At 41.1% G+C, this 25,938-nt stretch overlaps 1 protein-coding gene across 14 annotated transcripts in view; it reads right to left on the bottom strand.

Annotated features, from left to right (window-relative positions):
* The window catches only part of kmt2d (lysine (K)-specific methyltransferase 2D), a 40,179-nt gene that overhangs the window by 9,705 nt on the left and 4,536 nt on the right, over positions 1-25,938 (bottom strand). For 2 of the 14 annotated variants that reach the window (XM_077219077.1, XM_077219078.1), the window contains exons 5-40: positions 24,768-24,877; positions 24,497-24,659; positions 24,237-24,408; positions 24,003-24,117; positions 23,099-23,280; positions 22,719-22,876; positions 22,036-22,185; positions 20,747-21,567; positions 20,521-20,649; positions 19,763-19,876; positions 19,555-19,659; positions 19,288-19,469; positions 19,030-19,194; positions 14,804-14,913; positions 14,664-14,705; positions 14,401-14,571; positions 14,014-14,196; positions 13,810-13,926; positions 12,784-13,047; positions 12,612-12,695; positions 12,439-12,525; positions 12,188-12,355; positions 11,969-12,053; positions 11,647-11,885; positions 11,414-11,487; positions 11,262-11,312; positions 9,563-11,173; positions 9,306-9,473; positions 7,263-7,390; positions 5,303-7,161; positions 5,089-5,212; positions 4,040-4,127; positions 3,901-3,961; positions 3,431-3,663; positions 335-3,340; positions 113-256 (exon numbers count right to left, since the gene is read on the bottom strand). In XM_077219077.1, the coding sequence (XP_077075192.1) occupies positions 113-256; positions 335-3,340; positions 3,431-3,663; positions 3,901-3,961; positions 4,040-4,127; positions 5,089-5,212; positions 5,303-7,161; positions 7,263-7,390; positions 9,306-9,473; positions 9,563-11,173; positions 11,262-11,312; positions 11,414-11,487; positions 11,647-11,885; positions 11,969-12,053; positions 12,188-12,355; positions 12,439-12,525; positions 12,612-12,695; positions 12,784-13,047; positions 13,810-13,926; positions 14,014-14,196; positions 14,401-14,571; positions 14,664-14,705; positions 14,804-14,913; positions 19,030-19,194; positions 19,288-19,469; positions 19,555-19,659; positions 19,763-19,876; positions 20,521-20,649; positions 20,747-21,567; positions 22,036-22,185; positions 22,719-22,876; positions 23,099-23,280; positions 24,003-24,117; positions 24,237-24,408; positions 24,497-24,659; positions 24,768-24,877 (11,663 nt within the window). The remainder of the gene's footprint in view (positions 1-112; positions 257-334; positions 3,341-3,430; positions 3,664-3,900; positions 3,962-4,039; positions 4,128-5,088; positions 5,213-5,302; positions 7,162-7,262; positions 7,391-9,305; positions 9,474-9,562; positions 11,174-11,261; positions 11,313-11,413; positions 11,488-11,646; positions 11,886-11,968; positions 12,054-12,187; positions 12,356-12,438; positions 12,526-12,611; positions 12,696-12,783; positions 13,048-13,809; positions 13,927-14,013; positions 14,197-14,400; positions 14,572-14,663; positions 14,706-14,803; positions 14,914-19,029; positions 19,195-19,287; positions 19,470-19,554; positions 19,660-19,762; positions 19,877-20,520; positions 20,650-20,746; positions 21,568-22,035; positions 22,186-22,718; positions 22,877-23,098; positions 23,281-24,002; positions 24,118-24,236; positions 24,409-24,496; positions 24,660-24,767; positions 24,878-25,938) is intronic. The other 12 variants (XM_077219081.1, XM_077219082.1, XM_077219084.1 and 9 more) reach the window with 10 other exon arrangements.

Here is a 25,938-nt window from a genome sequence, read left to right as displayed (position 1 = left end):
ATTAACCATAAGTGAGGAATGATTTAACTTCATAATATTAATCCAAATAGTTCATAGCCATGCATTACTCTTAAAACAGGAAGCAAAGATTCAAAAAGCCAATGCCACATACTTGTTTCAGCTGCTTCATTATTGCCTCAGTTTTTCCAACTTCTTCTTTCTTGGTTTTCTTTCTAGAATTTGGCCCACGCTCTCCAGCTTTTGTAGTACGTTTGGCCTTGACTATTGGAGTTCTCTTTGTGAGTGACTGCAGATCCTAAAAATAGTATCAGATAATAATGAGATGCTTAATTTCATAATACATATGCATAATAAAAGGACTTCCTTGGCCTACCTCCATGTTACGTGGAGTTCCTTGAAGCTTTTGCTCAAGCATTGCTAGCTTGCTATTGATGTGCCCATTTATCTCATTATGAATACCATCTGAGGGCCTCTGAGATGCCAGTTGTAAGTTTTTGGTTCGAAGGAGTTTCTGTAATAACTGTTGGCCAGTCTCTGTCCTTTGAATTTGGGATCCAAGATCTCCTGCTTGATTTCTAGAGGCCAAAGCGGAGTTTGAAATAGCAGTGGCACTGATGGTCTCTCCAGAAATTTCTCTCTTTATGCCATCAGAATGGGCCTCTACACTATCTCCTGTGTCACACTGGACTTCACGTGGTTCCTGTTTGATGTTTTGCAGCATTATCTTGCACATTTCATTGGGTAATGGAGTTGGCTGAGACATATGACTCTCAGATACATGGGCAGCGGTTGGTGTTTGGTGTAGGTTGGGTGCTGACTGAGGAGATGGACCATTGAGTGGAAAAGAAGCAGAAATAGCTTCAGTATTGGGACTCTGAGTCTTCGTAGTTGGAGATCTCAGAGGTGACGCGATTGATCCCCCTGTCTGGCTAAAGGGACTACCCTTTCCTACAACACCATCTGGTCTAGAAGGTGATGACAAGTGACTGGAGAGCGACAGGTTGCCTGTCTCAGGTTTATTTACAGATGCTGGGCTTGAACCAGGTTCTGGAACAGTGGACCCTGCGGGAGAACCTGCATGAGAGGGAGATGCTCGAAAGGGGCTCAGTGCTGTCGCCACATGGGACTGTTGCTGCTGCAGATGCTGGGGTCCTGGTGGAGTCTGAGACATTCTCATAATCCTTTGCTGATTAGAAAGTGGACTTCCAGGAGAACCCTGACCCACTAACTGGCGAGGAGACATTGGTCTAGCCATATGTCCAGGTGCTGTGGCACGAACCTGACCCAGTACTGGCCTGGGAACTTGACCTCTCATCATCTGATGATGCAGTTGTTGCTGTTGTAACATCTGCTGCTGCTGCTGCTGCTGGGTACTATTGATGTATTGAGGCAAGGGTCCTTGAGAAGGCTGTTGCATAGCCCCCGCAACAACTTGATGAAACTGTGTAGCCATACCAGATGGTTGGCCCATTGCTCCCAATTGCTGTTGAGGACCAACTGGACCGTGTTTGCCTGCCAACCCAAAGCGATGCTGCTGTTGTTGGATTTCAAGACCTGGATGCCGTGGACCAACTGGTGGCCCCTGTGTGACCTGGGGACGCATTTGTCCTTGCACCTGACCCTGCATTCTTAGCATCTGGCCTTGTTGTAGCTGTCTCTGGGCAATCATTGTCTGAATTTGCTGCAACTGTTGGCTAGGAGTCAGGTGACGCAGTTGGGGATTCTGCGCAATGAAGGCCTGAATGTTTATAGGGGCACGTATTTGCCCTGCTGAAGCACCAGGCCTTGGAGTCATCATCATCTGCTGGCCTCTAGGAATGCCCATCTGTTGAGTCAATAAAGCTTGCTGCTGTTGATTTGCAATGCCAGTCATTGTAGGTTGTGTCTGACCACTATTTTGGACAAGCACATCTTGTGGTTGTTGTGCAGCAACCTGACCAGCTTGCTGTTGGGCCATAAAGCACATTTGCTGATCTTCCTGTTTTATTTGTATGGTGTTCTGCGTCTGAAGACCAAGTTGCATCTGTTGTTGCTGTGGTTGTACTTTAAGATGTGTTCCAGTCTGTTGGTTGCCTACAAAACCATGTTGTTCAGCAACTACAATGTTCTGGTTTGGTTGAGGCTGTGTTGTCGGTTGTTGAGCCAGAAAAGCATGTGGCTGTTGCTGTCCAACAACACAATGCTGCTCTCCACTAGATTGTTGCATCTGAAGTGGTGTAGGAGGTCCAACCTGTTGGTTGGGTGTTTTCGGACTAAGTAGTCCTCCATCTTTATGGGCAGGATTTTGAAGATCTTGGACACCCTGTTGTAAACTCTCGGCAACTCCTTGGGTGCTCCCTGAAGGTGGAGTTTCTAAAGCTCTTTGTGGCTCAGAGGGACCAGCCTGTGTCGGTTGTTTCAATTGTGAGATTTGTTGTTGTTGAAGTTGAGCAAGGTTTTTCGCAGCATTCTGCTGCTGCTGTGACAGGAGCATGCGCTGAGCCATTATACTCTGCTGTTGAGGTGTGAGCTGGGCTGGTGGCCCCCTAGCAACATGCTGATCCATCAAACCTTGAGGTCTCTGAAGCTGTTGAACAATTTGTTGATTACCAACCATAACCTGTGGTTGGCCTGCCAACATATTTGCAGTTTGAGTCATTTGCTGGCCCATGACATTATGTTGAGTCTGTCCAATCATTCCTGGAGGAGTTTGCATTATCCCCTGACGATTTTGCTGATTATTAATTAATCCTTGTTGTAAGTTTGGTTGTTGCTGCACCATGTTGCCCATCAAAACTTGGGCTGGCTGGCTTCCTATGGCTCCAGGCTGCTGGTTAATTACCCCAGGCTGCTGAGGTTGATGTGACATAGGCTGCTGCTGCCCCATCATCAACTGTTGTTGTTGTTGTTGTTGTTGCTGCTGCTGCATTTTTTGGACCATTTGCATTCTATGCTGTAACTGTCGCTCCTGTAGAACTCTTGGATCTTGTCCTTGTGCTCCAGGGCCTTGTGGAAAAAAACCAGGAGGTGGAACTTGTTGCACAGTGCCAGCTGCAAGTGGGAGAGTGGGAGGCTGGGCTCCACTAAAGGGCTGCATTTGTGGCATTCTAATTGGCATACCTGCTTGAGGCATACCTGCTTGAGGCATACCTGCTTGAGGCATACCTGCTTGAGGCATACCTGCTTGAGGCATACCTGCTTGAGGCATCCCTCCAGGTGGTTGACCAATAATTGGTCCTCCTTGTTGGCCAATCATCATTTGTCCAGGCATCTTGGAAAGCATGTGGGGCGCCTGTGTAGAGGACCCAGGAGCTAGCATGGAGGACCCTTGCTGATGCTGCTGTTGCTTACTCCGGTACTCTGCAATAAGATTGGTGTGTTCCTTCTGCTGCTTACGTACCTAGAAAAGCACATTTCAATGTTATTAGCTGAATGACTTTAAAGACGACAAAATCTCTCGTTCGTTTGTAAAAAGATATATTTTGCATACCTGGTCCAATTGTTTCTGGATCTTACTCTGTTCCTCAGTGACCAGTTTGAGCTTTTCAGCATCTGCTTCTGCAAATTCACGCCCAGCTTTCTTTGCAGTGCGCTGCTTGGCACACAGAGCTTTACGGGATTTGCGATGTGCTCCAATTTGCTCTTCTAAGAACTTCAACTGCATTTGTAGCAACTGCTGTGTGTGCACGAGCCATTCTTCATATTGGTGCTGCTCAGCATCATCTGTTTTGAGTGTTAACATCTACATTAAAAGCATGAAATAAACCGAACTGTCTATAACCTGTATGCACAATGTGTGCCTATATACTTTGCACAATTTGTAGCCAATTATATTTTCCACAATGCAACTAAAATAGCCAGATTTCCATGTAATCTAGATTCTGAAATTGTCAAATGAGTAAATTTAGAATGTCCATTTTAATGTCTGATTGACGGCAAAAATAGAAATGCACAACATACTAATGATGCCAAATTGTGGAGGATTCGGTCTTGTTTGAACCTGGTTGCTGCCTTCTCCATCCTGAAATAGAAGGATTAAGTTTAAGATACGATTTTAAATTACCACAAAATGTGAACTAAAAAAGAAAAACAAACCTACCTTGGAAGACCCAGGTGCAAGTTGAGCCTGGGACTCCTCATTTCCAGGGGCTGAAGTTAACCTCTGAGCCAAAAGAGATACTTGCTGCCTAAAGTTGAATAAATTTTAAATTATACCCAAAACAGAACTGAAATGGGCAATTCCATGGAAATATCAACCAGCATTTTTTTTAGAAAAGGAACAAAACCCTTACTAAATTATTAATTAAGATCTATATTACTGTACTAAAGACCTATAACTGATTTAAGGTAATTTCATAATGTATCATCCACATGAGGTGTACATCAAATTATTCAAATTATGCTAAAAAACTGGAGAGTCAATCTTTCTACTTTACATGGCTATTATATAATTGTGCACTTCAAAGTGTATTGCATCACTCAAAATGTCAATTTGTCACATGTATAACAAATTCCTGATTTAAACAGGAAAAACTTGCCTAAACATACTAAATATTAAACATTATTAAACCAGGGTTCCTACACCTTGGTTAACTTCAAATTCAAGTTTTTTTCAAGGACTTTTCAGGTCAAATACCCTCATAATCAACGACTTAATGTGGGGACACATTTCAAGGGAGAGCAAGGTTACATTGTGTTACCTTGTAAGATACATTGTTACAGTTTTGCGCATGTGAACGTCATGGCAACGTACAACACAAAGTGCCTCACGCGGGAAACACTTGATGTAACACGTAAATGCGCGTAACTAACGTAAATCAAGCAAGCTAGTATGCATAGGCCACAAAGTGTTAACGAAATGACACATTAGAGGACTGGAGGGAATAATATGGAATGTTTTCCAAAAATAAATTCAAGCACTTTCCAGGACCTGTATCTATGTATGTTTATTTTCAAAAACTTTCCAGGGCCTTAACAATTTTTTTTCATATCCACAAATTTTCAAGGATTTCAAGGACCCGTGGGAACCCTGTTAAAAATACAAATGGTTCTCTCTAAAAAGTAACATTTCATATTTTAACTTTCAATTTTACATCCATAAGAGTAGAACTGAACAACAATTTGTGTTACTAAAGACAAAAACGGTACCTATTCATTCCAGGTGGTACACCTATTGGATCTTGAGCCAACACCCTCTTAATTCCTTTCAGCGCAACCATTTTAGCCTTTGCTATAGGATCCATTATGTCATCTGTCATGAATTTATCCAGCTCTGAGAATAAATAATATTTACAATATCAAATTATTTTTTGGATAATAAAATAGAAATAAAAAACAGTTGATTAAACTCATTTCAACATACCTTTATCTGGGAAAAAGTTGCTGGCCAAGTTCTGCTGTTTAACCATATGTGGAGGTGGTGCCGTCTGTTGCTGAGGAGTAATACCAGGATGAATTCTGCCAGGCTGTCCACCTCGTAAAATGCCTTGCTGCTGTCCCATTGCTGCACTGGGAGGTGAAGGAATTGCAGCACCAATTAACCTCTGCTGCTGTTGTGGTAACACATGAGGTGGCCTAGGCACCATACCTGCTTGAGGCACAATGCCCTGGGATGGATGATGGTGCTGCGGCATCATAATTTGATTTTGCCCCTGAGGAGGCTGTTGCTGATTCTGAATGCTGTGAAGTTGACTACCAATCCCTCCCTGTAGAGCACTTAAATGCTGCTGCTGCTGTTGTTTCTGAAGCTCCTTCTTTTCATGCTCCAAAAGATCTTGTATTAATAAAGGTAGTTCACTAGCTTCCAGAGAGCTTTCTACTTTGTCTAGATCTTCTGCTGTAGAGTGGTGGCCAGAATCTGGCAACCCAAGTGGATCATTGCCCAGGTCTGGATGTGGTGCAGTTGGTGGAAAGGACAGTGTATCTGCTTGGCTGGGAAGAGGAAAAGGTATACCACCTAAACGGACAGTGTTCAAAGAAGCAGTTGCAGTCTCTGGTTGATTAGAGGCTTTTGTTCCACTGAGCAAAACCGACACAGTTTCACTGAGGTCATCTTTAACCGAATCTTGTCCTGACTGTGGTTGTTCAACCAATCCCTTCCCTTCATGTTTTACAGAGGACAGTCTAATGGCATCAGAAGACTCTACTTTTGGAGTATTGGTAGCAGATGAACTCTCAGTCTTTAAAGGTGGTTGAGTGGCAGGTGTGTGCGTGACCTGACAAGCTAAATCGACTCTTGGTTTCTCTTCAACCTTGATTTCTACATTCGCTGAAGACCCTGGTCCTTCCCCCTCTGCTTCCACAAGTCGCAACTGGTCAGAAAACACATCTTTGGGATCACCCTGATCAAGCTCAGGGTCAGTGTATGCCAGCAAATCAAATTCATCACTGTTGAGCAGATCATCCAAATGAGGATCATTGGTCTCAAGATTGTCGAGGTTTCCCAAATCATCATCGCCTTTATCAGGATCAAGGTCAAGAGTAGCAAGATCATCATCCTCCACTCCGGTTTCTGCCACTGCATCACCCAGCCCTTTGGAAGCAAAGGCATCCTCTAGGTCAGACTCCGGTAGGTCAACTGGATTCACAACAGTCTGTTGACCTCTTATTGTACTTGTTTGAGGTTGAAGCTGTTGAGTAGTAGTGTGAGAAATGGGGGTTTTAGGTGTAGTAGTTGGCACCTGTTGCGGCTGTAGCTGAGACTGAGGAGGGGGTACATTGCTTTGTTGAGGAGGGGGTACATTGCTTTGTTGTTGCATTAATAAGTCCATTCCACCCTGCTGTAACCCAACTCTGGGATCACGCATTCCCTCCGCTGAAGCATTGAGAGATGGGGGTAAGTTCTGCTGAACAAAAGCAGCATTAATTTCCTGCTGTGGAAGAAACATGCGTTGTCTGGGTAAAGGTGCCCTTTGCATAAACTGAGGACCCAGTGGCATCCTCTGGGAATTATGCCTCAGCTCTATAAAATGAGGTGGTGCTCCCGACACATGGCTTTGTACAGCTTCTGCGCCAGTGCCTGCGACCCCTGATAAAGGATTAGGGACATTCTGTATGGACTGCATGTTGAGAGAATTGTTGATGGGAGTATTAAGGTGCTGCCTAGGAACTGCTTCGATCATAGATGGTTGCGGGAACCTCCGCAGAGCACCTTGGTTTTGCCACTGTGCAGGAAATAATGGACGAGGATACATCCCCTGAGAAATATTGGGCCCAGCTTGCCTACATAAAAAGAGCAAATTAAAAAATAATAATTGTGAAAGTAACATTTACAAGGACTGTGTAAAATATCGAAACCAGTTGCATTTTTCAGCTCATTGTACCTTAATGCACTGGGCTCCATAGTTGCTGGTGTGCCAGGAGGAGGTGGGCGGCAAAGCTTTTCATCCATTGCTCCTATTGGCAGAGGCATCCTGCTGCTAAGGGCTGCCTGAGCAACTACAGCTCTGTCCTGATGGATGCAAGGTGATGTTATGCCAACTAACAAAACACTTTTGGCTGTTTGGTCTGCACAATCACTCAAAATAAATGCACTATATAAATGCCATATAGCCATATTATATATATTGTGCAATATTTCATAATTTTTTGTTATTATGTTGTTATTATTTAGCCATACTGTTATATAATTGTTTGTAGGGATGCTTAATTTTGCCCAAAACAATCACAGCAAACTGGAGCATTAAAAAAAAATTTTTTTAAATTACCAACAGAGCTATTATATATAAACTACTTATTTATCTCCAGATAAATATATTTAGCCTACACACAAATAAAAGCTGAAATGTTTGTATACAACTCAGTTAGTTGTAGTTTTCATGGCAAATTTATTCAAACATACATATATAATTAACAGTAAATAAGCTCCTCTATTTTTTTTAAGCTAACTAACAAACTGAGACCTTCTTACTATGTCAAGAAAATATGATCATATAAAACCAATTTTATCATCTCTACACTGGTTACCTATTAAGTTTGGTATCATTTACAAAGTATTACTACTGACCTATAAAGCCCTAAATGGTTTAGCTCCCGTGTATTTAATGGACCTTCTATCACCCTACAATCCATCGCGTTCTTGAAGATCACTAAATTCGAGGCTTCTGGTCATTCCTAGGATATCTAAGTCCACTAAAGGAGGGAGGGCGTTCTCACATTTAGCTCCTAAACTCTGGAATAGCCTTCCTGATATTGTTCGAGGCTCAGACTCGCTGTCCCAGTTTAAAACTAGATTAAAAACACATCTCTTTAGCCAAGCATTCACATAATGCTTACCTTTTATACTACTGATGAATCAGATCGAATGCATTAATATTATGAACAGCAGCTATGCTAATTATTTCCCATCTGCTTTTCTGCTGTTATCTCGGGACGCTAGTCCAGAGGTAAATAGCGTTCGTCAGCTCCAGTTTGTATCCAGCCTCTCACAGAGACTTCAGAATCCCCAACACCTGCGATGAGATGACTAAACGCCAGTGAAGAGACGACTCGACGCCGGCGATATGTTATGCCCTAAATTAATACATGATTAACTAACTGTATTTTTCTATGTACATTTCTGAAATACACTTTCTGTAAAGCTGCTTTGAAACAATATGTATTGTGAAAAGCACTATACAAGTAAATTTGAATTGATTTGAATTGAATTAACAAACGGATGACTTTCCTGAGGTAAATGCAACATTAAGTGATATTGTCCACAAGCTGTTTTATTGACATATTTCCACGGATGAAATAATTGAGTTATTACATGAGACATGATACGGTTGTACTGTATCTTTCAACTTCCTTTCTGATATTCATGCATGTTTTTCTAGACATAATTTGTATTAAAGTGTGAAAAAAAAGACTTGTGCTCCTTGAACTGAGGCGCTACATCGGTTTAACGCGTCATATTTAAGAGCGTCAAAACACCATTTATCATTTGAATTTCATGATAAAATGGACAGAATTTGAAAGATGACACCTCTTTTCTTTTTAGACGTAACAAAGCACAGAGCTATTTGTGATTATTGAATAAGAGGTGCGCTACAAATAATGTTTAGTATAGTGAAAAACTGCAGATCTGGCAACCCTTGCTTGAACTACAGGTTATTCATAGGGTCAAAAAGCCTTTTTACGTAGCTGTTTCTAGCTGTTAATGCGTTATCATTGCATTAACTTGCCCTAACTCAATACAAGAGATTTTCTTCACAAACAGTGTGAGTTATATTGACAGGATACAATTGGCACTGGCCGATTGCCGATTGTGAAAATAATAGCTTTTATTGGCTGATACCGATTGTAGGCCAATGCATCGGTGCATCTTTAATTACCATTTCATCAGATTCAATAAAAAACATTCGATATTAATTCAGTGTCAATACCTGAGGGTAAGGAGGTGGTGCTCGCTGGCTTTTGTCTTGCTGAAAGGTCGGCATTTCCCCGCTTGGCCAATTCTGAGCAGGATTACTCCCCACAGGTGCTTCCTTCTCTTGGCGAAGTGAGTTTCTCTGCATTTTTTGTCTTATCAAAAACTCTCTTAATCGCTGCCTCTGTGGTACAGAAAAAAAAAATTTGAATTAAATAAAAAAATTCTATCCAAACCTCTTAAATGTGCACATCTAATTAATGGCTACTTGACCTGTCTGTGCTTTTCTAACTCAGATGGACTAAGGCTCATGAGAGCTGGATCCTGTCCAGCTGACAGGTCTGACATGTCCTGTGTCCCAGGCATGTTGGGTAAATGTGGAGCATCTGTTGGCCGAACAGTAGTTTCTTGGTTTCCAGGTTGAAGTGCTATTCTTGAGTTAAAATCAGCACCCATTGGTTGCTTCTGGGATTGTGGCTGCTGGAGATGGACCTGAGCTTGCTGAGAAGTCAACATCTGCTGCTGGCCAACTATTTGTTGCTGGCCCATTTGAAGCCCGACACCAGGACTGCAGCTGAAAGCAGAGGGTTTTCCAGAAAGTGGATCTGCTATTGAGGGTGAGCAGGGAGGTTGCTGGCTAGGATGAGGTGAGCCTCTAAAGGGGGAGTTACCCTCTGGTGCAACAGAAGATGGGCGAGGAGGTTTATGCAGTGAGGCAAATGGATCTCTAGACTGAGGTCGTGAAGGTGGGCGGGAGTAAGGGTCAGGTGACTGAAAGCGTGGAGTGGATGGCGACTGCACAGAAAGCATTTCATTGGAAATGGCTCCTGGTGTGAGAGGTGACTGACAACTGCCTTGCGACTGAGGACTGGAAGGCAATCTTGAATACGTTTCTTGTTGAGGCGCAGGAAGCCTTTGGGGTAGTGGAGAGGAGCCATCACCCGATTGAGGTCGTGGTGTGAGAGGAGGCTGGGTGTAAGGGTCAGAGAACGTGGAGGGAGATTGGCGGTAGCTCTCAGGAGGATGATGATTAGGAGAGGCACCCGGAGGGTGTGAAACAGACAAGCCACCTGCATCCCCCTGATGCATACGAGGTGTCATGGGGGCTTTAAATAACCCTTCTCCAGAGTCCAAACTAGCAGGAGAACCAGAGCTAAGGTCTTGTCTGCCAAAGGAAGAACGTGGAGATGGGGCATTCATTTCTGCCCTATTTGGGCCCACCCCAGCAGGTGAAGAAGCTATTGCAGATTGAGAAGGAGATGAAGTATGATCTTGTCGGGCAGCTCCATGCTGGCCACGGAAAGGGTCGCCACAATGGGTTGTATGAGTTGGTGCGAACATCTGAGAATCTCCAGGCCCACCAGGCCTAGGTCGCGGACTCTCAGGTGGACCTAAGGCCTCCTGAGAGGGCTGCTGAGGTTTGGGGATCTGCTGTTGTGATCTAAAAAATGGGTCAACCTGCTGGGCCCTGCGAGGAGTCCCTGGTTGCATGTCAAGGGAGCCGAAACTGGCTGGCCGTCCCTGAGTAGCACCCTGTGAGCCAGGCATAGGATATCCTGAGGAAGAGGCTGGCAAGGGGCTGGAAGAAGGCTGCGAGTATGGGGTGGATGGCTGAGATTGAAGGTGCGGAGACTGAGAGGGAAATTTAGAAAATGGGTCTGTCTGCAAATCAGCTGAGCAAGGAGTCTTGAGGGGTCCATCAGGAAAAAACGCAGAAGATGCAGAGTCTGGGGCATGGGGGTAAGGACTCTCAGCAGAGCTCGGCTGGGAGGGAGTGGATACAGAGCCTGAGGGTGGAGGAATTTGAAGGTGCAGATTAGGGCGCTCGCCTTTAACACGGCCAGGCTCAGTTTTGATAGGCCGACATACTTGACTCTCAGCCTGCTGTTGAGAAGAATAAAGAAACAAATTTACAATTACAATGCAAACGCATCAAATGATATACAGTTTATTTGTAGAGATTGTCACATACCTTCTGTGCCTTGTTTATTCTCTGAGCAGCCCTATTATCTTTGGCCTTTTGCTGAATGGATAAGGGACAAGTGGTAAACAAATGAAAACTGTTAGAGGACAAAGACAGTACTTTTAAATTAAGTTACACTATAGGTTCAAACTAGCACCTACCAGATAAGGAACCTTGTCTGCAGCTGATACCTTCCTCCAAATTTTCATTATTTGTTTGCAGCGACTTGCCCAGTCTATGGAAAAAGGAAATTATGAAGCAGACCTAACAAATCTTTAGTCATGTATGTAAGCCCTCCTTATTTTTAGGAGTAAAACTATGACTAAGTTAAAGTGGAATTAGCAGGTACACCTTCTACAACAATTTAACATTCAGAAGTCAGTTTAATACTAACCAGGGTAGTCCTGTTTGAGACTAGGGAAGTTCATGTTAGCATATAATACAGGAGAGATGGTAGATAGATTTCCCAATTCCTCATCCTTCTCCCAACGCTGCAGACTGCGCTGATTGTAGGAGAGGCCATCACCTTCCTGTTCAGTAGGAGTTGGAGGAGTGGAAGGGGTGGCTGGAGTGGATGGTGTTGCCCATGGACTTTCCTCATCCTGGTCTGGACTGAAAAGACCCCCTCGATCACTGGAGATGAGAAGAATAAAGTCATATAAAGAAGGTCAAATTCATAAGGGGACAAAAGGGAGAAGGCAAAGAAAAAAGCTTACCGTATGTCAAAAAAGGGGGACTGGGAGAGACCTGAAAAAGAGTCCATGATACCAGTTGAGGGGAGTGCGCCAGATAAGGAAGCACCTGTAGTTAAATCATGGTGCATTAAGTGTATACATGTATAACAAATCTAACTTATAACACCTCTTGAGTGAAAAAAGTTTAAGTAAATTATATATATAAAAAAAATAATTTAATATATAAAATTCTGTCCATACCTGGAAGGAGGTTTCTTTGAGGGAAACCACTTAGATTTGGATCACTCTCCTGAACAGGTTTAATGCTAGGCTGCAGGGGCCCACTCACAGAGCCCCCTTCAGTAGGTCCAAGTACTTTGCGGAAGAACTGCTCAGAATCTTGACTTTCTAGTCCCCGAGGGAGATCTGCTGGGTGAAAAGGGTGGTCTTTTGAGTAATAAAATTTTTCATGACAACAGGTAGCTCACTTTTTTGTTGACGAAAGTATTTACCTTCATTCTTCTGTATGTCAGACCCTTGTGCATCAGCTGAGCTCTGTTCCATGTTGGAAAGTTGCCCAATTACTCCTGGCACTACTGCTACAAAATGTTGTCCAAGTTAAATATTATGTTATGAAAACAATCATTGCTAAAATATCAAACTACCACAGCTTTGAAAATCCTACCTGATCGATCACCTGGAGGCTTGGATCCCTCACCCTCTTGCTTTAGTTCCATGGGAAGACCAGACAGCCTGACTGTGGCTTCAACTGTAAGAACAAAATGAAACAAACATTTAAATCTATGCCACATCTAGCTTTATTACTCTCAAACACTAACATTGACGTAGTGTCTTACCTGGTTCAGAGGCTGTATTTCTGGCACCATTCCCAGGGAGAGGAGGTCTCTGAATGCCCTGCGTATGTCTTTGGGTTGGAGGTGCAAGAAAAGCTCTCTTACTCTGATCGAGCAATGTCTTGCCAAAGAAAGCCTCCTGTAGGTATGCAGGAAACATGTCCTCCAACTTGCTCTTCTTTCTGCCCCTGCGCTTCTTGGCTTGCTCGCCCTCTCCCTCTGCGGTCTTTGCCTCTGGGACATCGAGAGGTATGTCAGGATGAGGTCCTACATGAATAAAATCTAACTGTTAAAATTAGAGTAATATGAAGGTTTGGTGAATGCTTTGAGATCATAAAAGATGTTGAGGCAACATGTAAGACCATACTGCACTAAGAAACATTTCAAACATACTAAAGGATGCTGGACTAAAACATTGGGGTAAAAAAGTTCAAAACTCAATTTATACTTCCCCAAAAAACAACACACGGTTTGCATGACACTGATCACTTTACAATAAGCTAATACGCAGTGTACTATGTTTAACATCACTGAATTTAACAGATATAACTTTTTCTATTTTATATTATATAAGTTGAAAAGATCAAAGAACATTTTATTCTGAGAAAACTGCAAGAGGACTGTAACACATGCAAGATTATGACCATAACATTTTATTTGCAGATTTGTACTTCACTGTTCAGATTTCTTGAGTGTTTTGACGCAAGGCCTTTAGAATACATTTCATAAAAAGGAACTGAAAGACATTTTTTGTGGCCAATAATGACTGACAGCCGCAGACAGCCTGGGTGTAAGGATTTACACCCACAGGGAGTTGCACCCACAGACTTTTTTGTAGTAGTTGGCAAGGACATTGGCATTTTGTGATTACGTCAGACTACAGCATACAGTAGTAAGTATAGCAGTAGAAGTAAGCATACTAGTATGCTTAAAACATTACAAGACTCAACACTGATCCAGCAAAACTCAACAATCATTAGATACTGGTGTTTGCTGTGGCAGTGTGAAGGCGAATTTGGACACACTTGCCTTCCTCAAGTTTCGCTTCAGCTGCTTGACCTTCAGGAACAGCATCACCAGAGGCAGACAGACTCCTCCTCATTCGTGTGTGACACTTTCTTTGCCGGACCATGAAGCCTCCAATCCCTAAAAGTGAAAAATCACTTTATTACCACTTTCTTTCAAAGCACAGAACACTGATACAGCTATTAGGAAACAAAACGGCTCAGTGACCTGGTCTGTATGGTTTCCGCTTTCTCTTCTTCCCGTCATCAGCCTCTTCTACTCCTTTGAGAGTTTCACAGTCAGCCATGCCCTCTATAGCCCCATCTGTCCCAGTTTCTCTGTCCACTCCATCCCTGTCTGGGCTTCCAGGTGCTTCCAGCTTGGGCTCACATTCCATTGCTTCTGGACCTCCTATAACAATTTCAGCTCAGTTATATTATTTGCATTCATAATCACAGTAAATCACAACACTAATTTATTTACACAATGTTCAAGGAAAACAGCCTGAAGATTTCTTTAAGTATTTACAAACATTGTACCAGCGGTCTCATTTGTAAAGAAGACAAAAATAATTGGTCACATACAGTATAAATTTCAACTTTGTAATAAACTGACCTTTCCCCTCATCACCATCTGCATCACCTTCTTTTAGCTCATCAATACACATGGTGCCCAGTCGGGACCGGCGCTGCCTGCGCTTGTGCAGGGGTGACATGGAGATGCTTCGCAATAAAGACATGCCACTCTCTGTTAGCCAGACACCCTCCAGACGATAAAACTGTGGCTCTGAAGCAAGTGGATGGAGAAACAGAGATAAAGTCAGATAAAAATAGCAAATAGATGAAAGCCTGACAACTAATTATCAAACATACACATACCTGGATCTTTCATTTTGAAAACCGACATCATAGGAGACTCCACTAAGAGAGATAGATAAGCGTTATTATTTTGTGAAATAGAACCTCTAATCAACCCACTAATCAAATGAACCTCTAATCAAATCTTTCACAAAACTCACCAATAGGCCTGGGGACATATGGAGTGCAGGCTGTACAGGCAAAACCTTCATCAGATGCTTGTTCAACCTCATCCTCAGTGTAAAGACTCTCACATACAGCATGAACCCATCTACGAAAGACAAAAAAAAATGTCTCTTATGCTCACTAAGACTTTTACAAAAAACACAAATATTGTGAACTATTTCTTCCTTTAAAGTGGCTTTTCTATTTGGATACATTTCAAAATGTAATTTATTCCTGTGATGCCAAAGCTGTCTCACATGCTCCTTCAGTAATCAATCTAATAGGCTGTTTTGGTGCTCGAAAACATTTATTATTATAATCGATGTTGAAAACAGTTGTGCTATTTAATATTTTGTTGGAAACCATGATAAATTTTTTGAGTGGTCAACCGATATTGTTTTTTTGATGGCCTATGCCAAGAGCAGGATGGCCAATATATTTAATAAATTAGAAATAAATCATTTGAAAAAGGAATTTTAAAATCTGTAAAATAAAGACATACTTTAGATGGCAACTTTTTGATTCTGCAAATCAACAGTATTTTTCACAAATAAAGAAGTTGTTAAAAAAAATATATGAATAAAAAGGAAGTAAACACTGTAACCAACAAGGCACAGAGTAAATTACATGAATATGACAGATGCAAAGTGGATATAGTGCAGCATAGTTTGAAATGAAGGGTTTAAAGTTTGTCGAATGAGTATTTTAGCGTTTGCCTTTCTATTGCCAATAATATTAATGCAAATGCTATAATACTTTTTCGTATACCTTATACTTTCTGTGTTTAACAATTCTATCTTATAAACATATTAATAAACATAGGAACAGAGACCAACTAATGACGATGGAGAATGGGAGCTAGGATTGTCCTTTAACTTATCAAATTTGACAGAGTGTCTCAAAGATATAAAATGCTGGATGACGCGTAATTTCCTGCTACTAAATTCAGATAAAACGGAGGTATTACTTATTGGTCCAAAAAACTACCCACAAACTCACTTACAATACAACTTTAATATAGAAGGATGTCCTGTTACTTTATCCACTACAGTAAAAGACCTGGGTGTTATACTAGACCGCAACTTGTCTTTCGAAAATCATATTTCATATGTTACAAGAACAGCCTTTTTCCACCTTAGAAACATTACAAAGCTACGTAACATGCTATCTGTTTCTGATGCAGAAAAGTTAGTTCATGCATTCATGACCTCGAGACTAGATTATTGTAATGCTATATTAGCTGGTTGTCCTGCATCCTCAATAAACAAGCTACAGTTAGTGCAAAATGCAGCTGCTAGAGTTATTACTAGGTCAAGAAAATATGATCATATAACACCAATTTTATCATCTCTACACGGGTTACCTATCAAATTCCGTATCAATTACAAAGTACTATTACTGACCTATAAAGCCCTAAATGGTTTAGCTCCTGTATATTTAATGGACCTTCTATCGCCCTACAATCCATCGCGTTCTTTAAGATCACTAAATTCGAGGCTTCTGGTCATTCCTAGGATATCTAAGTCCACTAAAGGAGGAAGGGCGTTCTCACATTTAGCTCCAAAACTCTGGAATAGCCTTCCTGATATTGTTCGAGGCTCTGACTCGCTGTCCCAGTTTAAAACTAGATTAAAGACGCATCTCTTTAGCCAAGCATTCACATAATGCTTACCTTTTATACCACTGCTGAATCAGATCAAATGCACTTAATATTATAAAACTTGAAGAGTCTGTAGGTTATTTGTATAGGTTGCATAGTATTTACAGTCATTACGTTCCTGTGTATATTGCGTGAATGACGGGTGGTTGGGTAGATATTGTGTTTTGCGGTAGGTGGTATGCCATACGGAACCGTTGCCACTGAACCTGCTTTAACGACGACAGTGGGGCTCGACAGCCTTAGTCAAACGGGTCGGCGCGTATGGTTGGGCTGCGGAGAGATTGTGAGATTGTGGTTGGGTCTCAGCAGCAGGAGGGATGTAGAGGTCAGTAAGCAGGGCTGAGTTGAGTGGGGGACGGAGGGGGGTGACTCTGGGACGGAAGAATCACTGTCTTCATGTTTTTTATCATTTAAGCCCGTGTTATGGAAATCATTATGAACAGCAGCTACGCTAATTATTTTCCCTTTTTGCTTTTCTGCTGTTATCTCGGGACGCGAGTCCCGAGAAAAACGGCGTTCGTCAGCTCCAGTTTGTATCCAGCCTTTCACGGAGACTTCAGATACCCCAATAGGGATGCAACGATTACAGATTTTGTAAGTACGATTATTGTCTGAGAAATAATCACGATTTAACGATTATCACGATTATTATGCATCAATTAATTTCACAAAACTATATGTATTATATCACATGAACACTCAACACTAGATTTTAATGTGTTATTTGCCACAACGCAGTACAAAATTATAAAATGACAAACGATAATCAATCTCTTCCTTTGGAATTATAGAGAAGTGCTTTGTAAACATCCAGCATTTTTCTTTTAAAAATAACAAATTAAGTCAATGGCTGCAGGGCTATTTGATTGAAAAAGATCACAAGATGATTAAGTGTTTAGTTTGTTCTAAATTTATTTTCAACCTGAGGTAGAAAACTTGATAACATGAAAACAATATCTTGTTGGTATTTGACTTAAAAACAAATAAAGGGATAATAAATCCCAATGAAAATAAGAATAAACAAAGTAGTTGGCTCTATTGAATTAAATGTAAGCTAAATATTAACTATGTATTTCTTTTAAAAAGAAAACAAATATAGTCCAAATGTTATCCACTCCAATATTATTGTACTTATTTTAATACTCTTTTTTTAATTATTAATCCAAATTTTACATGCGCCTTTAGAAAATCATCTATTATAATCTCATTATTTTGGTTTGTTTGTTTGAAGTTTAAGTAAAAATTAGAAAGAAACTGAGAACATCTCTCATGCTTTGTTATTAATAACTGAAATGCAGTTAATTGGTAGTCCTAGAAGTCTACACGGCCCTGATCTTATGTTAGTGTTTTACACCGGGCATATTAAAACTACAAAGCCTAACATTTACAGGAGAAAGCAATAGGATATTAAGTTAAATGTTCACTGACTGAAAATCTTGAGAGCACGTCACATTCTGTTTTCCACAGACTTGCGTAACCAAAACATTCCGCTGTTTTTTTGTTGTTTTTTTGCACTGAAAGCTGAAAGTTGCACGCCACGTTCTCCTTTTTCCAAAGCGCTAGGGCGGTTGCGCTCCGTCCGGAGGCTTCTGTTGTTGCTGTGTTGGTTCTTGTCACTTGACCTAAGGTGCGCTTGCGTCATTATGAAAAGTAGAAATGTTTTTATCTCGATGCGGCGCGCACGCTCTTGGAAAAAAACGAGCGCGTCGCTTCCCTTATAAGCGCGCATGCCGCGCGCCTACATTTGAAATAACGAACTTGAGCGCGCAAAAGACGCGATCTGTGAACAGGCCCTTATGGCGTTTTTTCGGTGGAAATATAGCATCGCTGCTAGTCCCTCTGCCATAGTGGTTGAACACGGCATTAATCTAGTGCACCGCTGGTGTAACCTTGTTTTCGTTTGGTGCAAAAGTTCCGTTCCGTGCAGAACACTCGGTGTAGCATAGTCTTTACGATTAATTAACCGTGACGTTTTAAAGCGCGGTTAATTGTGAAATCCGGTAATCGCTGCATCCCTATACCCCAATCACAAAGCCTGTGAAGAGACGACTCAACACCGCCGATATGGACCCTCTATGGTGGACGGCACTGATCCTCAACAACTCGTCTCAACACCGGAGTGATTACTTGGACTTCTAAAAGATGGAAATGGATAAATTTCTAAATGTTCCGATCCAATCTGCCTTGTAATGCTGCCCGAATCAAAAATCATGGACTGTTCCTTCGTTGGCCAGAGGAGAACTGGCCCTCCGACTGAGTCTGGTTTCTCCCAAGGTTTTTTTCTCCATTCTGTCACCTGATGGAGTTTTGGTTCCTTGCCACTGTTGCCTTGGCTTTTGGCTTGCTTAGTTGGGGACATTTAATATTCAATAATATTATTGATCTGCCTTACTTAAGGTGGACGTTGACTCGATTTTCTTTTAGAAACAAACTCTGTTATATTATTTTCATGTTATCACTGTGAAGCTGCTTTGATACAATCTGTATTGTAAAAAGCGCTATATAAATAAAGGTGACTTGACTAGACTTTATTAATATAATATGATCCAGTTCCTGACTGACCTGTCACAGTGCTGACACTGCAGAAGCAGCTCCTCCTCCATGAAGTTCTCACGACACACAGGACATGTTACCAGGCTGGCGCAAGGGCCGCAGTGATTGTAGTTATTTTGCCACTCACAGTGGAACCCAGGGGAGCTAGCACCACACTGCATACAGCACACACACCTGAAGGGGGGTAGATCAATGGTTCGGTTACCACATTTTCTCTTTGGGCTCCCAACTGACACACATAATCACTGTAGGGAGGCAATGACACACCATTTGCACTTCCAGCCTCCCTTAGGCACAGTCTGTAAGGGTGGGTCCAAGCAATAAGTGTGATAGCTGACATCACAGTCGTCACAAAGCAGCAATCGGGCAGGATCTGAAGCCTTCCCACACACCTCGCACACAATGCACTCAAGACAACGCCAGCCTTTTCTTAGCATCATCTTGGTGATCTATAGAGGAGAAATCCAAATAAAGAAATAATGAGGATCTGTGCATAAAGATGGTCACCATACAGAATAGAATTCAAAAGCTTACCTTGCTGTTCACACAGTATGGATGATAACACTGTGCACACTGAGCACAGGCTAAAAGCTGTCCCTCCACACCTTGTCCAAAACTACCACACACTACACACATGTCCTGTTACACAAAAAAAAGAGACAAATATATAGTCAGTTATGATGCTGAATTTTATAGGAATTTGAAAGAATAATAATAACAATAATGAAAGTTAGAGTCGTACCTGCTGCAGGACAAACTTATCAGTGTTGGAGAAAAGTACCACAGTATTTTGCATGGTGTCATCTTCCTCCTCATCTTCTTCTTTGCTAAGTCCAGTGTCTGCAGTCATGCTTAGCTGTAAATATTACAGATGCATTTAATTTAAACTTTTTTTTGTTTAGCACAAGAGGTAAACGCTGTTTCAAAGATTTACGGTGTACTTTTTACAAGTCAACATCTCCCATTTATGGGAATTCTGACAATACGTGAGCACTATTAAACTGTTACAAAACAAAGAAGGCTATAAGGCTAAATCAAAATTCTATGACCGTTTTAATGCCACATAAAAAAATAAAGATTAAGTAATCACTGTTATTTTAGTACTATTTAGTACTATAAACATTTTGAATTAGCTTTTAGTTGAAGTTTTAGTAATTTTGCTATGAGCTTTTGTCGTTTTCATTTTTAATTATAATAAGCTCAAATAAAGTTATTTCAGTTTTAGTAACTTTAGCATTTTATTATTTAATCTCATTTCAGATAATCTTTAGTTTTTATTTTAATATTAATATTTTATTTTGTATTTTTATTTCCATTAATAAAAAAATATTTTTAATAGATTTAGTAACACTGGTTGTAATGGTTTTAGAATAATTCATATTGTTAAAACAAAATACTTTATTTTAACCAGTGCACTAAAATGTTATTGTACAATACATAAGACAATAAAACACTAGTAAAAGAAAAAAGAAGGGATTGCAGATGAAGTGAAGAGCTTACTATAAAGGCGTCAATACAAGAGGCCATTGCTTTGAGACGTGACCGTCCACGCCCTCTTCCACCACCGCTGCCGCCGCCGCCACCGCCACCTCGTGGCCGCCGTTTCCCTGGGAAACCACTGCCTCTGCCCTGAAGGGTCAGGAAATAAATTTATGAGCATCAAACTTGACTGCTCTTGGACTAGTGGCGAACCTAAATTTCATGCAGAAAAAGTTTAGAGACTGACATCCACCTGCTTTACCCGTGAGCGTCCAGGAGAACCCCTACGCTTCACTTTCTCCCCATCGGGCTTCAGCGGATCAAATGGCAACGAGTCCTCTGTTTCCGTGAGCAGCGAATCAGAACGGGTCCTGCCAGCTGGCACCAGGCTGAGTTCCATGGACAGCATCTGAGAGTCTGCCTCAGCCGGTGAGCCAAGGAAACCGCTGCTGCTCTCGTCACCATGGCTAATGTTTGATGTCTCATCGAGGACCAGCTCAGGCTTCATATCTTCTTGCATCTCCTTCCTGGATTGTTCATCTTCTCCCTGACTCCCATCTTTGAGGAGAGACTCATCTAAGGATTCCTCCAACCCCTGCTCATCCTCCTCTTCCTCATCCTCAGACTGGCCCATTCTGTCATCGGTGTCAGATGCAGGGGGCATTTCTGTCTGAGGAGGATGTGGAGGAGTCCTGTCTATTGACCCTTGCCGCATCTCAGATCCCATGTCCTCCAAGTCCATCGCAACTGGCTCTGTTTCTTCCAAAACAGGGAGTGTGATTTGAGAAGATTGAGAACACAGGCTTGACGGAGGCTGTGTTTCAGTGGAATCCACTGTAATGTCCACCTCTGTCTCTGTTTGCGGAGGCTTGTCTTGCCCTTGCGACTCCTGCCTTTCTATAGGAATCTGGGATACATCAGGTTGGGCTTCCTCTATAGTATCAGGGACAGGGCTGTCTGGGCTATCCTTCATAGGAGGGTCCTGATTGTCCTTCGATTTTTCCCCAACTGCCTCTGTAACCAATGTTTCACTTGTACTCTCCTCCTCTTTTTGTTTTTTATCCATATCTATAGAAGACAACGAGCATAGGAAATACAAACATAAAAAAATCTCTTAAATACCTAAGTCTGTAGCATGGATAACATGGAGGATTTGTGGGAACTGCCAAGAATGTTTTGTGATAGTTTTGGAAGGATTAAAAAACAAAGAAAAAGAAAAAAAGTAATTTTGCAACAACAACAAATCATAGTGTTACATTGTAGTTTCATATTGCAGCTATTATTGGAAATAAAAACCTAATATTTGCAGCCTGTTTGCAAATTAAACTTAATAGAAAACATTAATTAAAAAAATATGTATAAAATGTGCAGTTTATAAATTACATTTCCCCATCCAAAATATAATTATATTTTTATTAAACATTGACCTATGCGTCCATTCAAATAAAATGACCCATCAGATTGCCTATTTTTGTGGCAGGGCCAGTGTAAGTGTTTGCAAGTAAAACCTAAACTATGGTGGGTTTCAAAATGTACCTGAAACCGTAGCTAAAGAAGCCTGCAGCTCTGTAGAGACCTCACTGTGCACATCAGTCTCTGTGGAGCCCTCAGCACCTTCTGGCCGTAGTTCCTCCTCTATAATGCTTTCTTTCACTTCTGCCATTCCAACCACCTCAAGCTCTGTCCCTAAAATGAAGCATCAGCTCAATATCCACATCTAATATCAGTCAATAATACACAGAGAACAGAAACTAGGGCTGGGTCTCACCAACTAACCCATGATACCACATACACATTGGTATACAGAGAAAACACTGACTGCAATGCAGCATGCAGAACTGAATTAAAAGAAGCCTTTTAAATTCCATTTGAATGCCGAAATTTTCAAATTTGTATTCATCAGGTGCACTACTGTTCAAAAGTTTGCGGTCAGTACCATTTTTTTAAAGAAATGAATACTTTAAAACAGCAAGGATGTATTAAATTGATAGGATAACCAGCAAAATGTAAAACAAAGGATGATTTACAGGAATACAGGCAACAGGAATCATTAATGTTTACACTACAAATGAGATGTCACATGCAATTCTGACAACATCTGAATGTAGTTTGAAAAAAAAACATTCATAAGTACATCTTGGACACTATTTAGTCCTCATCACGAGACTCGTTTTAAAGAGCCCTTTAAAATAGTTAAAAACAGAGTACCCACTACATACCCAATTCCATTGGCACCTCCGAATCCGCTTTCTCATCTACATTTGTGGATGATACCTCAGACTCGATTGGAACCTCATCTGGGATTTCTTTGCACAGCACACAGATGCATTTCTCCTCAGGAGGCCCTGACAGAGCGGCACAATCTCTGTGTACCCATCTGCGGAGGACATCAAACAAGTTACAAATATGCAAAGAGACAACTGAAAGTCAGTTTGTTTGTTTGTTACTTCATAGCAAACATTGCTTCACAATAGAGAATTTTTAACAGGTCACCTCCATTTTAATAAACTGCTTCTTTGTACAGCACCAAACGCTCTGCTTTAGACGAGGATGTAGCTCACCTGCCTGTGCTTTATAGCAGAAGGTACAAAAAACTAACCTGTGGCAGATGGCACAGCAATGTTGGAGGGAGGCCGAGGGCTCCACGACTTTACTGCACACACCACAGACAGAGGTGCGCCTGCGCTGACAGCCATCGCATACTGTGTAGCTCTCAAACCACTGTTCAGAGCCAGGAAGCTTCAGCCCTCGCATGCCACAGTCAATACACACACGGCACCGCTGAAACAGATATGCAAATGAGGTCAGCCAAACCAATAGTGATATTTCACTTACAAAAATCCCATTTTCCTATTAGCCAAACATCTGTTCAAACTGATATTACCATCACACGCCACAATCACTCAAAGGGACATTATAAAAGGAATGGCACATATTTTTAACCTCCTTAGAGGCCAATCATAAAGTGTGTTTTTGCGGTTAAAAATGCGAGATGCAGGGCAGTGAAACTAAAGATTTGCATTCCATAAAAACGCACTCAAGATTTGTTTTTTGTTTTTAAGTTGAACTTTTTAACTTGATCACTGTGTTTTAGAAAAGCATATCAACCGGAAGACGTTGCAAAGGATACCAGACGTGACGGCAATTGTCAAAGGTGTCCATCTAGCACATGTTCTTTACATAGAAAAACAATGGAAACAGCACAGAGGAATGAAAAACAAAAAAAAATTTTTGTGTGAATGGCCTCTTAAAAGTGCTTGGATTACATTTCATTCGAACTGAATAAACTTCTTTTGTGTTTCAACCATATGGTGGCGAGTTAAATGACAGCAATTTTCACTTTTAGGAGAACCTTGGTGGGGAATTCAAGTGGTTTCTCCATCCAATTTTGGGTATGAGAAAAGAGCAGAGCAACTATGTACATAAACTGCACAGGTCTAATTTCTACCTTAAATGGTGAAAGATTAAGGGCATGTAAGAGTGAGTCATGAGTATAAGCTTACTTTGCACTTCCATGAATCAGGGGGCACAGAGTCCATGGCTGGCAGTAGACAGAAGGTGTGGTAGCCCTTGTCACAAGCATCGCAAACCAGCATCTTCGAATCCTCTCCTGGTTGCCTGTACGTCATTAAAAAAAAAAAAATACACTTTTACCACAAAGTCTGTGCAAACATTGATATAAATATAGTTTTATGACATCAACTTCATATAGAGATGCAAGAAGCATTCAAACATACCTGCAGGTCTGGCAAACTTTGCACTCAGGACACTGCCAGCCTGATCGCTGAAGTGGTGTAGCACTGATTTCTAGACAGGCGTCATGATAGTGCTGCCCACAGCCCGTACAGTATAGCAAACCCGACAGGTCTCCAACAGAGTCGCACACTGCACACCGTGCCTCCTCTCCGGCTGCAAAACAAACACAGAGTTTGTCATCTCAAAAACTGCAAACTTTATTTACTGATGATATCGCATCTCTTCAACTGCAATTCCGTACCAATCTCCTCTGCTTTGTCTATGTGCTCTGGACAGAGGAGCGCCAGCTGCTTCATGGACTGGAATGATCCACTTGCAGCCGAGCAGGGGAAGTGGTAGAACCGTGAGCAGCCTTCGGCCCGGCATTGGATGGTAGCGCCCATCCTTTTACAATAATCACATGGCTGAAGCAGAGATAGAAAAGCCAGGTAAAAGATGGGAAAGTTAATTTGCCCGCCATAAAGCAATATTTATGAGGTTTAATGCTTTGATAAAGGAAGCTTTTGGCCTACCCGCTGTATCCCTGAGATGACTGCCTTATCCACGTTTATCAGCACCTCACCCTCAGTCTGTTCCACTCCCCCTGACCACACGGCACACCAGTGGTGAACCCAGCAGCTCCCTGTTTCAAAAGAAAGGATTTGCAATTATAACAAATCTGAGAAAAAAAGTAAATAAAAAATGGGCCAGGTTTATTAATTTTTTTCTTATCCCAATTTTGATCTTGATTATATAATAATTTCGAATTTACATTTTTACAAACTTATTGTTATTATATTATTTATAAATAATACTTTGCAATTATGTTAGAAGCATCAGTTAGAATGGGTTACACTACATTTCAAACTAATATGACACTTAATTATTTGTTGTTGTAATTGTATTTAATCTAAATTAAAAATGTTTCTTGAACACCTGTTACATAAACACAAATACACTACCGTTCTAAAGTCAGTATGCTTTTTAAAAATAGAATAATAGTTTGATTTAGCAAGGATGCATAAAATGGATCAAAAGTGACATTAAAGATATTTATAATGATACAGAAGATCTCGATTTCAAATAAATGCTGTTCTTATTGGGGGGAAATTACTGCTTCCACAAAACTGTCTTCAATATTGATAATAATCAGATAAGCTTATTGTGCACCAAATCAGAAATTCAGTATATTTATCTTTCCCATCATAGCAATAAAATAAATTTTTAAGAAAAGCAGGGATGCATAATATATCAGCCAACAAATCGGTATCGGCAGATATGTGTTCATTTTTAATGTTACCGTTATCGGCAATTGTGTGCTTGGGACATGGATTTTAATGATGAGACTTTTGTTTTTTAAAATCAGGCTCTTAAAAATTATATAAAAATTTGGATTTAGATTTATCGGCCAATTTAACGGTTATCGGCTTTCAAATATAAAGAATTATCGGTCATCGGTATCAACCAAAATGTTCATATTGGTGCATCCCTAAAACAAAAGTCAGAATAGAAGATGGTTATTTTAATTGTAATAATATTTCACAATATCAGTGTTTTACTGCATTTTTGATCAAAGAAATATAGCCTTTGTGAGCATAAGAAACTTCTTTCAAAAACATTAGGGAAAAATCATATTGACCCCAAACTTTTGAATGATAGTGGGGGCATGGCATAAGAATGTTAATTCTCTGTATTGTAAAACTC

Source organism: Siphateles boraxobius, unplaced genomic scaffold (genome assembly GCF_051911475.1).
Source record: "Siphateles boraxobius isolate OS27281-9 unplaced genomic scaffold, OSU_SipBor_1 77, whole genome shotgun sequence".
NCBI classification, from domain to species: domain Eukaryota; kingdom Metazoa; phylum Chordata; class Actinopteri; order Cypriniformes; family Leuciscidae; genus Siphateles; species Siphateles boraxobius.
This window is presented reverse-complemented; position numbering and strand designations above follow the sequence as displayed.